This window comes from Etheostoma spectabile, chromosome 16, assembly GCF_008692095.1.
Source record: "Etheostoma spectabile isolate EspeVRDwgs_2016 chromosome 16, UIUC_Espe_1.0, whole genome shotgun sequence".
Taxonomy (NCBI): Eukaryota; Metazoa; Chordata; class Actinopteri; order Perciformes; family Percidae; genus Etheostoma; species Etheostoma spectabile.
In genome coordinates, this window is record NC_045748.1 from 20,018,371 (window position 1) to 20,034,098 (window position 15,728).

Sequence of the window (15,728 nt, forward strand, 5' to 3'; positions counted from 1 at the left end):
TGTCTTCCTATCCCTTACAGAAGGTTTTTGCATCCAGCGTAGAAGTCCACAGTTTTTTGGGGTCTTTGTGCAATTAACTGTTACATTTAAGATTGATACACTGTATGTAAGAAATGTAACTAATTTGACCTTTATATGAGTTATAATGTTCAATATGTTTATTTTTGCACTGGATAATTCCAAATATGTAGAACAAATGCTTGTGTGGCATTGCTGTGTTTGGGATATCAATCCAGATATTCTAAAAGCCCAGTTTTTCCTGAAAAGAAATGATGTTCATAGATTAACTATGGACAACAGGGTTGATATTTTACAAGCTTTTATAGAAAGTAAAATCAACTGATGTCCCACCTACTTTTCTAAACCACTAACCCTGGTCCCTGATCCCTGCCCACAGATCTGGTAGCTCTGACTGATAACTTTAAACTTTTAACTTTAAACTAGTCTTAACTTTGAAGAAATACACTCTATACATTGCTAATGTGGTAAATGACTATTCTAGCTGCAAATGTCTGGTTTTTGGTGCAATATCTACATAGGTGTATAGAGGCCCATTTCCAGCAAATATCACTCCATGTTTCTAATGGTACAATGTGTTTGCTCATTGGCGCAGAAGGCTTATTGATGATTAGAAAACCCTTGTGCAATCAGTTCACACATCTAAAACAGTTTAGGTCGTTACGAAGCTACAAAACGGACCTTCCTTGAGCAGATTGAGTTTCTGGAGCATCACATTTGGTGGGTCAATTAAACGCTCAAAATGGCCAGAAAAAGAGAACTTTCATCTGAAACCCACAGTCTATTCTTGTCCTTAGAAATGAAGGCTATTCCATGCGAGACATTGCTAAGACATTGAAGATTTCCTACAACGGTGTGTACTACTCCCTTCAGAGACATCACAAACAGGCTCTAACCAGAGTAGAAAAGAGTGGGAGGCCGCGTTGCAAAACTGAGCAAGAAGATAGTCATTAAAGTCTCTAGTTTGAGAAACAGACGCCTCACAGTCCCCAACTGGCATCTTCATTAAATAGTACCCGCAAAACACCAGTGTCAACATCTACAGTGAAGAGGCGGCTGCGGGATTCTGGGCTTCAGGGCAAGGCAAAGAAAAAGCCATATCTGAAACTGGCCATAAAAAAAAGATTAAGATGGGCAAAAGAACACAGATATTGGACAGAGGAAGACTGAAAAAGTGTTGTGGACGTATGAATCCAAGTTTGAGGTGTTTGGATCACAAAGAAGAACGTTTGTGAGACGCAGAACAATAAAAAGATGCTGGAAGAATCCTTACGCCATCTGTTAAGCATGGTGAGGTAATATGATGGTCTGGGTTGCTTTGGTGCTGGTATGGGAGTTTTGTACAGGGTAAAAGGGATTCTGAATAAGGAAGGCTATCACTCCATTTTGCAATGCCATGCCTTACCCAGTGGACACGCTTGATTGGAGCCAATTTCATCCTACAACAGGACAATGACCCTAAACACACCTCCAAATTGTGCAAGAACTATTTAGAGCAAGAGCAGGCACTGGTATTCTATCGGTAATGGAGTGGCCAGCGCGTCACCAGATCTGAACCCCATTGAGCTGTTGTGGGAGCAGCTTGACCGTATGGTACCAGAAGTGCCCATCCAACCAATCCAACTTGGGGAGCTGCTTCTGGAAGCGTGGGGTGCAATTTCTCCAGATTACCTCAACAAATTAACAGCTAGAATGCCAAAGGTTTGCAATGCTGTAATTGCTGCAAATGGAGGATTCTTTGACAAAGCAAAGTGTGATGTAAAAAAAATCTTATTTCAAATACAAATCATTATTTCTAACCTTGTCAATGTCTTAACTCTATTTTCTATTCATTTCACAACGTATGGTGGTGAATAAGTGTGACTTTTCAGGTAAACACAAAATTGTTTGGGTGACCCCAAACTTTTGAACGGTAGTGTATATACACTATAAATGTGTAATTTTAATTTACAACAATATTAAATAAAGGATAAATAACCAATTTGGTGTTACGGAAGCTCATCAAACACATTCTTATAACAGTCTATACATTTGCTGCTTTTTATTATTGATCAAATAAAGTGATTCAATAAGTCACTTAACTTCCACAAAAAAGAGGGAATAACAGTTGAGAACCTAAGAACTTTTGTTTATGAAGAAAAATGTTCCTACTAAAAAAATGGAATTCCATTGCCGGGCAACAGCCTGGCCCCTTGTTTATTTTCTGTCAGTTGATGTTATTTACATACACTGCAACAGGCAATCAACTTGGGGCCATATAGTAACTGTGAAAATGTCTGGGGGGGGTCATGTGATTTGACTGTTTAAACATTTTGGCAGGAAAGTAGTTGGCAAAAATGTCTAAAACCTAAAGCTTAGAAAAACAGACCTGTTTACAGCTTTTCTGAATGCATTCATCCGATCATTTTAAAATAATGTATTAAGTCAATTAAATTCTATTTAGTTTATAGTGTCAAATCATATCAGGTTATCTCCGGATACTTTACATATAGAGTAGGTCTAGACCATACTCTATAATTTACAAAGAATCAACATTTCCCCCCAATAACATGCATTTGGTGCGACAGCGGTGAAGAAAAACTTTTTTTAAGGGGCAGAAACCTCAGACAGAACCCGATTCTCGGTGGACGGCCATCGGCCACAACCGGTTGCAGTCTATTTTTGGATCTGTCTGTTTTTAATTATTTGGTTGGGTGGTTTAACCCACCTACTTTTCTAAACCACTAACACTGGTCCCTGATCCCTGCCCACAGAGCTGGTAGCTCTGTAGCTGTAGAGGCAGTCAGATCCTCTGTTCTGGCTGACTGGAGGTCAGCGGCTTCAGGCAGGGAGGCCTCCAAAGACTAAATGCTATCGCATGTGAGAAATGTAACAAATTTGTCATTTATATGAGTTATAATGTTCAATATGTTTATTTTTGCACTGGGTGACAACACAAATTCTTGTATGGCATTGCTGTGTGTGTGTATCAATATATATCTGTGAGATTCATGTTCCGTTTTATTCATTTATTTATTTGTCTTCATGGTCTTACACCCTTTTTTACATTCAAGTGACCTCAGTGTTACACAAATATTCTAATAGCCCAGTTTTTCCTGAAATTGACTATGGACAACAGGGTTGATATTTTACAAGCTTTTATAGAAAATAAAACCAGACGGACCACAGGTTGTCCTTTAGGGCTCCGGGATATTTGCAACGGCATTGTACCGCTGACCTTGCGGCTCACGCCTCTTGATATTTCCTGACGTTTAACTCCCCACGTTCTGCTTTCGCACGCTCCACCAGTTTGCCGATGCCGACTTGCGTCGGGACAACTGGGATGAGGCTTGGACCCCGGTCATAACTGTTTGCAGTTCTAGTTGTTATTATTAACATTATTATTATTAGCTAATATTCTATCTACTTTCTCATCCTGTTTACTAGGTGGAACTGTGTGAAGCTCTGAGGCTTAGTGTGGCTGCTTTGCGGCAGGAGAAAGAGGTGCTGTGTGAGGAGGAGAGATGTCACCAGGCGTTGGGGGCGAGCATTCAAACACTTGTGCTGGAACGTCTCAAAACCAACGAGAGGGATAAGTACAGCATGTTCATTGGTACGACATCTGACTGTTACTGGAAGAAGAAACTAACCCTAACCCCTGATATATCAACAATTATTTGTATTAATATTCAGTGAATACAGCTCAGATGTTTTTTTTGTTATATACCTGCAGTGTCAGAAACTCAGATGTTGATCTGGTTGTGTTTGCAGGAGATCTGGAGAAGATCGTGAACCTGCTGCTGTCTCTGTGCAGCCGGCTGTCGAGGATCAACAGATCTCTGCACACTCTGGAAAGAGGAGAGCAGCTGACGCAGGAAGACACGACAGATGAGAGGGTAAGACATGAGCCTATTTACCTGCCCATCCATCTGTAACTGTGTATTACCCAATACTCGTATTATTTGGGTTAAAGGTCTCTCTGACTTAAATAACTGCAGGTCATTTGTGTTTTTGATCCCGTGCAAATCTGCTATGGCTGTACAGTAAATATACTTATATGAACTATTCTAATACTCATAAACTAAATAATAATTTTCTATTTCAATTTTATTTACATTGTCAAATCATTATGAGTTATCTCAGGACACTAGATAGAACACACTCTATAATTTACGAAGACCCAGCAATTCCCCCCCAAGAGCAAGCACTTTGTTCACAAGAGGCAAGGAAAAAAATAGTTTTTACAGGTAGAAACCTTCAACACTCTTGGTGGGCGGCCACCTGCCAATGCAGGTTGGGACACAGAGACAATGATAGAGATATCCAGATATGATTGTACTAGTAGTGCAGGACATAGCAGGGCGGGAAGCAGCACCATGGCAGCAGCAGCAAACACAATCCAGGTGCCCCAAGGTTATAATCATTAACGAAAACGAACAAAATTACAAAAACTAGGTGTGAAAAAACATTGTCTTTAACTGAAATAAAGAGAGGTGTGTTTAGGTGAATTCTGGGCGTATTGCGATCTAGAGGCCGCGGAAGTGATCGTGCCATTGACTGACAAAAACCTGGTCTAAAGTCAATATCGCAGCATTTCATTGTTATTTTAACAGCACGTTAGTAAAATGTGCCTAGGCCTATGCACAGCACTTGCATACTATGCTTGTTACACACACAGGGAAGCACAGCAGCACACAAACATGCAAAAGATTACAAATAAAAATATTTCCATGCAAATCCGGCATCATAATAGCAATGTGCCAAGGTATAAATGCTTCTGTCTTTTAAAGGGAATGGCAGATGTTATTCTGATTGGTTTATTGCAAGTTACGCCCAAAACACACCTTTGAATTAATGAAATACACACACTATTTTGAACCATGCGCCGTTTTTTTCCGGCATCAAACTAGCAAAAGTGCCCTAAACGCACCTGCGCCATGCGCTTCACGTCGTGTGCTTAGATTGTTAAAATAGGGCCTTACATTATTCAGATTTGAAATTTCCGACCTTAGACCTGTGTTATACAGTCTATGCCATAGACATGTGGCTCAGGGGTAGAGCAATTGCCTACCAATTGAAAGGTTGGTGGTTTGATACGTGGCCCTGCGGTCCCATGTTGAAGTGTTCTTGGGCAAAACGCCATTCCTTTCGCACTTCACTGAGGTTCAGCTGAGCCACGTTGAGGAAACCGTTAAAAAAATGAAGTCATCCACCTGCATCTTGGATCCCATCCCGACTGTTCTGCTTAAGTCATTCATTCCTAGCGTCAACCCAATTATCACTGAGGTTGTTAATCTCTCTCTTAAAGCTGGTTTTGTCCCCCCTGCTCTGAAAGCTGCTGTCATCCGTCCAATGCTCAAAAAACCGACCCTAGACCCGGAGGTCCTGGGAAATTACAGGCCAATCTCCAATCTCACCTTTTTGTCAAAGGTTCTAGAGAAGGAAGCTGCCTCCCAACTTCATATCCATTTAAAAAACAACAACCTATATGAGATATTTCAATCAGGCTTTCGTTCGGGCCACAGTACCGAAACAGCCCTGCTCAGGGTGACAAATGACCTTCTTATGGCAGCCGATTCAGGATCATCATCATTGCTCATTCTCCTCGACCTAACAGCAGCATTTGACACAATAGACCATTCCATCCTCCGGGACCGCCTCCACAACACAGCTGGATTGTCGGGAACGGTACTGCAGTGGTTTGAGTCCTACCTCTCTGGCAGGACTGAGCGTGTTATATTGGGAGAATGTGAGTCCAGGATGCTCCCCGTTACATGTGGTGTCCCGCAGGGGTCGGTTCTTGGTCCAATCTTATTCATTCTGTACATGCTACCACTTGGTTCTGTCATCAGCAGACATGGACTATCCTTCCATTGTTATGCTGATGACTTGCAACTTTATATCAAGACTGCTCAGCCCTCCATAGCCATGTCACGACTCATCACGTGTCTTGAGGAGATAAAGGCATGGATGAAAAGCAACTTCCTCCAGCTGAACCCTAGTAAAACTGAGGCACTACTTGTTGGCACCCCTCATCAGTTCGCTCCTCCCCCATTTCTCAGTTCACTTCGACAATCAGCTCATCATTTCCTCTCCTCAGTCTAAACCAAGGGGTTCGGTTTGACCCCAGCGTGACCTTCAATGATCACATTAAACACATTTGTAAAACCTCCTTCCACCATCTTCAAACCCACCAAACTCCGCCCCCTTCTTACTCTTCCAGATGCAGAGAACTTGTTCATGCCTTTATTTCCACAAGGTTGGACTACTGTAACGGCACTCTCGCAGGTCTGGTAGAAATATCCGAGCTTCAATACATTCAGAATAGCGCTGCCAGAGTCCTAATGAGAGTCCGAAAATGATCACATAACTCCCATTCTAACTCATTGCACTGGTTCCCTGTTTCATTCCGATCGACTACAAATCCTCATGCTTACACAAAAATGTATCACTGGACATGCACCATCATATCTACAAAAACTCATCACCTTGAAACCCTCCCCCCCACCCTCAATCAACGGACAATTGCTCCTTCAGGTTCCCACCACAAGGCTTTGTACTATGGGTGACCGAGCTTTTTGTTCGACTGCACCACGGCTCTGGAACCACTCCCGAGTGACCTGAGAGCAGTACAGAACCTGGACACTTTCAAAGCTGAACTGAAGACTTTTTATTCAGAAAGGCATTTTTGTGCTGATTGTTTTTATTTTATTACTCTCCTGTGTACACTTGAGATTCCTTGGAATGAAAAGTGCGTTATAAATAAAATATATTATTATTATTATTAAGACACTGAAACCTGAATTGCCCGCAACACTGTGCCATCAGAGTGTAAATGAGTGGAGATGTTTATCTGAGGAGCAGGTGGCACTTTGTATGGCAGCCTCAGCCACAGTGTGTGAATGTTCCTGTACAATTTAAATTTTATTTATAGTATCAATTCATACCAAGAGTTATCTTTACAGACAGAGTAGGTCTAGACCACACTCCAGAATTTACAAGGACCCAACAGTTCTAGTAGTTTCCTCCAGAGCAAGCAACAGTGCGACAGTGGTGAGGAAAAACTTCCTTTTAGGCAGAAACCTCGGACAGACCCAGGCTCTTGGTAGGCGGCGTCTGACGGGCCGGTTGGGGTTAGTGGAAATAACAAAAATAGAAAAAATAGTAGTTTGTAGCAGTGCAACAATGCGCTTTTGATATACCAAAGTTGTTAAGACTAGAAAGGTGCAATATGAATACAGTCCCTCTACATTTACATAGTTTCCAACTGGGAACCCAGAAATTCCAACATTCCGTGTCCAAGTGAACTCAGCATAGTCGATGGCGGTACCGAAAGTCTGAAGAAAGCACCAGTCCTAATTGATTATGACTGTGTCAGATAACAGCAAGTGCCTTGCAGGAAAATCACTAGTGTTATTTCCAGCATAGTAATAATAACATTATTGATGGCCACCTTTATTCAAGTGCCCCAGTCCAACTGTCCTTACACAGTTAACAGTTTGTATGATACCTTAATGACAGGTTATGCACATTTTTTGGCGTGTTATGCAACAAATGTCATGCAACACAAGTGATCAGTGTGCTTGCTGTGGAGAAACTGTTAAGACAACAAAACTAGTTGGTTAGCTAAGTAGGAACACTGAATGAGAACTGGTAAGCCGTGACAGTGAGCCAGCATGGACAATACCAGGACACTGAAACTGAAGCAAGTTATTGGAATTTAACCATCATTTATTTACCTGTGCTTCCAACTGTGACATGTCAAAATGTCCAATGTTAAAATGTTTGTTTTGTGCCAATCCATCCAGGAAGCGGACCCAAGTGACTGCCTAGACTCCTAGAACCACATTGCTGCTGTTTGCAATGTGCAGTTGTAGTCCATTTAGATGTTGACATAACACGTGATAGTATTAGAGATTAACAATATTGTGTTTAAACTGATAAATATGTTGTTGTCATTTCCTCCCATTCAGGAATCCCTCTATCACAAACGGTCTCTGCTCCTCAGTCAAACCGAAGATGCCTGGGAGCTGAAGGAGAACTTGGACCGGCGGCAGCACGTGGTCTATGCCATTCTGTCTGGCTACCTCACAGAATTGCAGCTCCAGGACTACCGCCGCTTTGTCAGCACCAAACCCTCACTTTTGATTCGCCAGCGGCACCTTGACGACCTCATACGGCAGGGGGAGGAGCAGCTGACGCAATTGGCCGAGAGTCTGCCGCAGGAGCAGGCGGAGGCTCACAGTTGGTCGAGAGGGAATTTATTCTCATCATCAAGCCTGGCCCACTGCTCTTCTACTTTTCCACCCTCTGCTATTCCAGGCCCCGCCCAGTTAGTCAGGTCCACCACTGTGACCTCACTGTAATGCCACGGACAGGTCACTATTATGAGTGGCGGTGAAGAATGGGGAAAGAAGAACAGAGACAATTTACTCCCTAAAAACTCACTTTGAGCTCGAGTGATGCTCTAAATTGGAGGAGCTTTACAAAAAGGAATATTGGGCCTGTTCAAACTGAATCAACTATGTAGATTTCACATATGAAGAAGAAAAGCCTTTAATGTGTCTCATTCTATCCACACTCAACTGTACGTTACACCTCTGTTCACCTCAACATCAGCAATCAGTGCTGTTTGGACTAAACCGACTGCTGCCAACATTTCTAATGATCCTCTGCTCTTAAAGGTGATTTCTAAGGGCCATAAGGTGTTTTTAGGTTGGAATTTCATTGTCAAATACTTCAAAGGACAATTCCATTGTTATGGGTAATTCCCTGCAGTTTTCCAGCTCTTATGTTAAAAATACTTGATACTTTGGCTTTCAATATCTAAATATCTTTCTCAGTAACAACGAGAGCAGCAATTTAAAGCTGTAAATGTAAAGTTCAGGCACAATTTATGTTCCATTTTCCAGATTCCAGATTAGAAAGCTAGAGGACCTCAATGTCCTCAGTAGTAGTTTTGGCCCTGTATCACCAATAACATGAGAACTTTTCAGCTGTAAACTCCAAAGGGGTTTTTACTGATCGGAATCCTGGACAGCAGTCTGAATTAAAAGTTAATTAATTAATAGTTAGTTAATTAATTTTAAAAGTTGGTGAAAAGTCAGAACACTCTGGAATTGTCCTTTGATAACCCTGATGATGCTTTCAGGAATCTCAAACATTTAGACCTTCCTCCAGGGACTCTATTTCTACTGACTAGATGAAGTGAGCAGGAGTTTTATCTCCAAAAGACAAAATACTATCATTTTTTAGAATAATATTATCTTGTCAAACATTTCAGAAATTGTCTTAAGACCTGGGTCAGCTTTCACACATGTACAGTCAACTTATAAAAATAAATGGTAACACTTTACTTGAAGTTTTCTACATAAGAGTGATGACACATGAAACCTAACCATAACCATAACCACAACCATAACCCTAACCATAACCTGTCATGACAAACCAGAATTACACTTACTAAAAGAAGCATTATGTCATAAACCTTTATGACTTGTTTATGTTTATGACACATCCATGACAGTGTTATGTCACTCTTATGTAGATATCGTCAAATAAGGTGTAACCAAATAAACTAACATCAAACTTGGAGGGACGCTGATTTTATTTTACCGCTACAAAAATAATGAAAGCTCTCAGAAACTGAGTGCACAGATCCTGAACGGTAACTGTTCTGATTACTGTCACATGAGACTGTAACACTACTACTATCACTACTGTCTGTATGTCTGGAGCTTGTTGCACTTTTTACTGTAGCAGCTTGACTACTGTTTGCTTCAGAATGTACACTGAATGATAAGCATTGTTCTACTGGTGCCTTTTTGAAAGTTGATGTGTTGTGATGTTGATGTCCAAAAATGGAGAAGTTTAGATTCCAAAGATTTTCACAGGATAACTTCCGAATAATCTCTCAGTCAGTGACCAATGTCAAGAACAACAAATGTCACAATTTACTAACCAAAATATATTTAATGCGTACAGAAAATAGAAAAGAAGCAACAACTAAAACATCATTAACAGTGTAATTATTAGGTACAGGAGGTATCTTATTGTTTGTAAACATACAGAGTTGATGAACAAAGTTGTCCCTTCCAACTTTTTTTCAACGGACCAGAGAAAGAGAGAGAGAGAGAGTGGTGGAATGAGATGAACATTGGTTGTTAATATTAATGGACAAAGCATCCGGTTTGGTTTGGTGCTGAAAATGTGAAAGTGCCTTAAACCTGGATTCTATCTGATCTCCAGCAGGGGGAGACACCTTAAACCTGCATTCTATCAGAATTCCTGCAGGGGGAGACGTCTTAAACATGCATTCTATCTAAATTCCAGCAGGGGGTGACACGTGCGGTTGCACAAGCAAAGCCGTGGGTCAGAGGGATAAAACATTATATTCTGAGTGTTCAAACGATGACATCATTATGACATCGTCAGGGTTATAGACTTCTCCTACAGATCCACAGTAGACTGTTGTCACAAGCTGAGTAGAATGCCCATCACAAAACTAATCTTCTTGATGTGTAAAAATGGTTGATGGCCCCTTTGATTTTATGTTAAGGGTCTATACTCCTCATGGTTTAATAATTGTTGGAATCAGAAACTATTTTTTATGGTCATCAATTTGTGCGCAGTTGGTAAAGTACATATGAAAAGGAAAAAGGTGCAACGTCAAGACAATGCAAACAATAAAATAGTTATAGTTAAAAAAGAAAGTGCACCATCTTCTATTGTCTAACTTCGTAAGTCACGATCATAAAAAATATCACTTTTGAAGTTTTTTTTACCTTCATCTGAGAGTGCACTGTTGGCTCTGGGCAGTAGTTTACTACAGAGCAAATTTTCCACCTTGGATTAACTCTGTCTGCCAATAAAGGATCAGGATTATATTTGAGTCACATCAGTTTATCCATGTAGCACGTGCTATTTGGCTTCTCTTCAGTTCAATTTATCGATGGACTCTAAATGGTTCAAATAGTTAAAGTGCTGTTCCTCTTTTTACCCGCATTCTACACCAGAAGTACATGTTTCCTTTTACGGTTATAGTTTTTAGAGCACCTTTTAAATATTGGGTTTGTCATATTCTCTAAACATTACACCACACAATAACCCAGGTTTAACTATTATTGTTTGTTCATGTTATTTTTTGAATGAAATTCAATGTTGGCTTTTTGAAAGAAGGACAATTAAAGAACAGCTCCTGTTTTTTGCAAAATTAATTTATTTTGTAAATTAATTTGAAAACACACACACACAAACACTTACACAATGGAGGGCCAGATAATTGACTGATTTACCTGTACAGTAAACAATTGTAAATATGTTGCCATGCATACTATAACTATGAGCAAAGGTTTACAAGTTAGCTTAGATTATTACAGTTTTTGCTCATTTACACTACAAGTGAATGCTTAGACTAAAGCATCAAAACCCCTTACTTTTGTAACCATACTTTTAACAAAGGCACCAAAAGTACAAACACATGTTCTGCTATGCACTTCTTGCAAAACACTAAACCACTGTACATTAGAAACTGTGTTCAAGAATGAAAACTCTTTGCAGTCATTGGGAAAACACTTCTCTTCAAAATGCAAACCACAATTTGAAATTGCCAACACAACTATAGACACAGAAGTGTGTTGCAGAATTGCAAAGGAAGTGCAAATCAGAAAACCTGTCTGTACATTTGCTGCCTTTGTAAACAAAGGCAGCAAATGTACAGACAATGTACAAGGCATGGTTACAAAAGGTTAAAGTTAAGCAATATATATAATTTAATATTACATAATTTAATTCGTCAAGCTCAGGTATCAAAGGAAATACTTTTCATAACACTTTAATTTTTATTTTTTTTGTGCCTGCTGCAACCCTATTACCAATACTCAGGAACCTGAAAAAAAATATATTTATTGAATTTTTAAAATAGAATTTCTTGCCATTAAGTAAAGAAAGTCACATTCACTATTTAACTTCAGATATCACTTGATGTAAATTAATTTCAGTAAGTTTTGAGTTGCATCTTTGCCAAGTTTAAAACTGTGACATGTTTAATTTGACTGATATCAGTATATATTTAAGTATTTGCTCAAAGGCATCCATCATGCATGTAATCATTCAAACTAAAATAGGGACAATAGCTCAAGCCATTGTGAGCTAAAAAGTAATTTATGGTTATTTTAATAAAAATTATATGGTAACAGGTTTGAAATTTAGGTAACAGAGTTGCGCAAAAGTTCTAGGTGTTAGATACTCGTTACTTTTGAGTTAAATCATGTCAATGTGACAAATAAATGAATGCTCAAGAAAACAGGAACATTGTTGAATAATAGTCCATCTGTGTCAGTTTGTCTGTCTGCAGTATATTAAAAGATTTACAGTAAGTATTTATGGATTTGCAGAATAGTAGGGATGGGTCAGGGAATAACTGATTAATACTCCACATCCATTGGCCAAAAGTGGGCATGATCATGGCTGTGGCCAATCACAAAAAGGCACTCAACAGATTGGCAGCACTTTTGGAAAACTTGGCAGAGGAATTCATACAAACAGGTGCACATTAGTTTAGAAAGATGATTTTCTAATCTTTAGATTTCATATTAACGACTGGCCAAGGTATCCCATACCTATTTTGCAACAGCCATGGGGAGGAAAGACTGTCAGCACATCTTCAAAGGGAAAAAACGTGTTTCCCCCCCTTTATGAATGCACTTCACCTGGACACGGGTCTCATTCACCTCTTGGATGATCTTTGGGTAGATGATGCACTCATACAGCAGTTCACACCAATTCCCCACTACCTCTGGAGTTTGCCACTGCTCTTCTAGTGTGCGTTCATTGTCTCTCTTGTATTTAACATGGTCCTCTAGAAAGTTGGACAAGAGAACAATGGCATTATATTTAGTCTTAGGACAAATTTTTACAAAATGACTGCATTTGTTTGTGTACTGTATATACATTATTTGAAATTTCTTATGACCCATATGCACAAATAACTGCTCTTTAAAGGTACTAGATTGGATTACATTAGATTAGAGTAGAGTAGATAATACTTTATTCATCCCTCAAAGGGGAAATTCACTTATCACAGCAGAAGCTTTTCCACAATAAAAAACAAACCAACAAACAAAAAACAGGCAAACAGACAATGTGCAAAAAGTACTGAACAGTAAAGTGGCTGCAAAGTAAAGTAAAGTGAGGTGACCATAGTACAAAAAATAGTGCAATGTGAGTGACATTAGATTAAATTGAATATGTAATTAAATAATAAAACAAAAGTAACCATAATATAAAACATTGAAGTGTGACCAATTATACTAATACAAATAATATTGAAAAAGTAAGTACTTGTAATGAAAAAATATAAATCCACACATCCAACAACAGCTGTGTCATTGGATAACTTCTGGATGTGGCAGTGGGTGGTGTTGTGAGTGAAGTCAGAGGTGTAGAGGGTGAAAAAGAAGGGAGAGAGCACCGTACCCTGAGGGGCACCTGTACTTTAGTACACCACGTCAGACCCACAGTGATGGAGTCTGTTGGTGAGATAGTCTGTAGTCCATGCAGCCAGGTGTTAGTTCACTCCAACTCTCTCCGTCTTCACTCTAAGCAGTGAAGGCTGGAGGGTGTTAAAAGCACTGGAGAAGTTGAGAAACAGGATTCTCACATTGCTCCCGCTGTCCTCCAGGTGTAGCAGTGATCTGTGCAGCAGGTAGATCACTGCGTCGTCCACCCCAATCCCAGGCTGGTAAGCAAACTGCAGGGGGTCCAGCTGCGTGCCCACCAGGGGTCGCAAGTGTCACAGGATGATCCTCCCCATGGTTTTCATCAGGTGAGAAGTCAAGGCAACAGGCCTGAAGTGGTTTGGCTCCTTGGGGAGCGGCATCTTCGGTACCAGGACCACACAGGAGGTCTTCCACAGGGCTGGGACTTTCTCCAGGGTCAGGCTCAGGTTGAACAACCTGATCACACCACAGAGCTGGTCACGGTCCCTGAGTAGGCTTGTGCTGATGCTGGGGGCTTTCCTTGCCTTGATTTTCATTAGTTGACTCCTCACCTGATCATCTGTTATTACTTTAAGTCTGTCATCTGTTATTGCTTTGTTATTACTATAAGGTTTATTTAACTTTAGCAATACCTATCAATAATTAATAATACTTTAATCAACAAACATCCATTATCCAACTACAAACATAAAGGCTAACCAAACAAGCAAGTTTTGTGAAAGTCTTAATAGCTTTGAATCAACTCATTTGGCATTGGCTTTAATGTAACGGATGAAAATGTGCTGTATTTATATAGCGCTTTTCCAGTCTTAACAACTGCTCAAAGCACTTTTACAGGAAACATTCACACACTGTGGCCAGGGCTGCTGTACAAGGTGCCACCTGCTCATCAGATAAACATTCATACACATTCACACTCCGATGCGCAGCACCGGGGGCAACTCTGGGTTCAGTACCTTGCCCAAGGACACTTCGACAATGACTGCAGGGGCGGGGATCGAACCACCAACCTTCCAATTGGCAGGCAACCGCTCTACCACTGAGCCACAGCCGCCCCGGATGTTCATTAATATAAAAACGCTATGCACTAAAGCTTTAAAATTCAGTTGACAATTAAATGGAAACACGGCCAGTGTTGTGGTTACGGCATGTGTTTCTGCCCCAAGTGGCCATAAAAATGATTGCTGGTGTACATCTGCATACAGCTGTTATTTATATATTAACAAGGGATCAAATGGTCTTGTGTATGCAATGCAATGCAAAAAAGTAGCTTTGGTTTAACGTTATCATATCACAGAAAAAACATTCAAATCAATCATTTTGTGTGGGGCGTTTTTTTGTTTTTTGGCATTTTCGCCTTGATTTGACAAAGTACAGACAGACTGGATATAGGAAGATAGAAGGGGTTATGACATGTAACAAAGGGCCCAAGGAGGGAATAAAACCAAGATGTTGCGGTAATATGGTGCAGTAATGCCCTGTAAGCACTCAGCTACCAAGTTTCTCCTGTAGTGTTTTTTTGTAATTGTTGTGGAGGGCACTGACAACAACGTCCCTCTGATTGGGGTCAGATTAGAAAACACTGACATGGCTTTGGAAGGGAACCATTCAAAGATTTTTCATTTCTTTATTAGGTTTTATTGAATGTGAACCGTGGTAGTGCTAAACCAAGCAGAAACGTCCGGGCCTGAAAAGTTAAGCCAACGTGGAAGTGCCTTAAACCTGAATCTCCTTTCTAGCAAGGGGCTAGTCCACTGGCTCTAAAAAGAAGTCTGTTTCTGTGGAGGTCTAAGGGGAAATTATCCTATTTCTCACTTGATTTATTAACTCAGTAAACCTTTTACCCTCTCTCACTATGTGTTTTTCCTTCACCAAAGTTGAATGGAACATTTTGGTTGACTGGTTTAGTGTTCAGTAGCACCTTGTCAACCAAAGCTAGCTAGCTGGTGCTAGCATTAGCTGGTAAAGTGATGTACTGACATTCATACAGTCAAAAAGCTCCCAAAGGTCTGCGTTTACCTGTGTCAGAAGGGTTCCTTCTTCAGCTTTTAGCTTCAAAAACTTCAAATGGCAGTCAACAAACCAATGGGTGATGTCACTGATGCTACATTGAATTCAGCGTGATATGTAGCTGAGTCCAGCTCACGACAATTTGTGAAAAGAAGATGACCAACACAAAAACAATTACTAATAAAGCTGCAAGCTGCGATTCCAAGCTCAAATCTTGATTTG

At 40.2% G+C, this 15,728-nt stretch overlaps 1 protein-coding gene and 1 long non-coding RNA gene across 5 annotated transcripts in view; one reads left to right on the forward strand and one right to left on the reverse strand.

Moving 5' to 3' along the window:
- The window catches only part of shroom3 (shroom family member 3), a 122,527-nt gene extending 111,317 nt beyond the window's left edge, over positions 1-11,210 (forward strand). For all 4 annotated transcript variants that reach the window (XM_032540308.1, XM_032540307.1, XM_032540309.1 and 1 more), the window contains 3 exons: positions 3,445-3,610; positions 3,769-3,893; positions 7,971-11,210. In XM_032540308.1, the coding sequence (XP_032396199.1) occupies positions 3,445-3,610; positions 3,769-3,893; positions 7,971-8,363 (684 nt within the window). In that variant the 3' untranslated portion in view covers positions 8,364-11,210. The remainder of the gene's footprint in view (positions 1-3,444; positions 3,611-3,768; positions 3,894-7,970) is intronic.
- LOC116704694 (uncharacterized) overlaps positions 6,383-15,728 on the reverse strand; it is a 16,805-nt gene continuing 7,459 nt past the window's right edge. Inside the window, exons 2-3 of the long non-coding RNA XR_004335757.1 lie at positions 13,300-13,307; positions 6,383-6,396 (exon numbers count right to left, since the gene is read on the reverse strand). This is a non-coding gene — a long non-coding RNA (uncharacterized LOC116704694). The remainder of the gene's footprint in view (positions 6,397-13,299; positions 13,308-15,728) is intronic.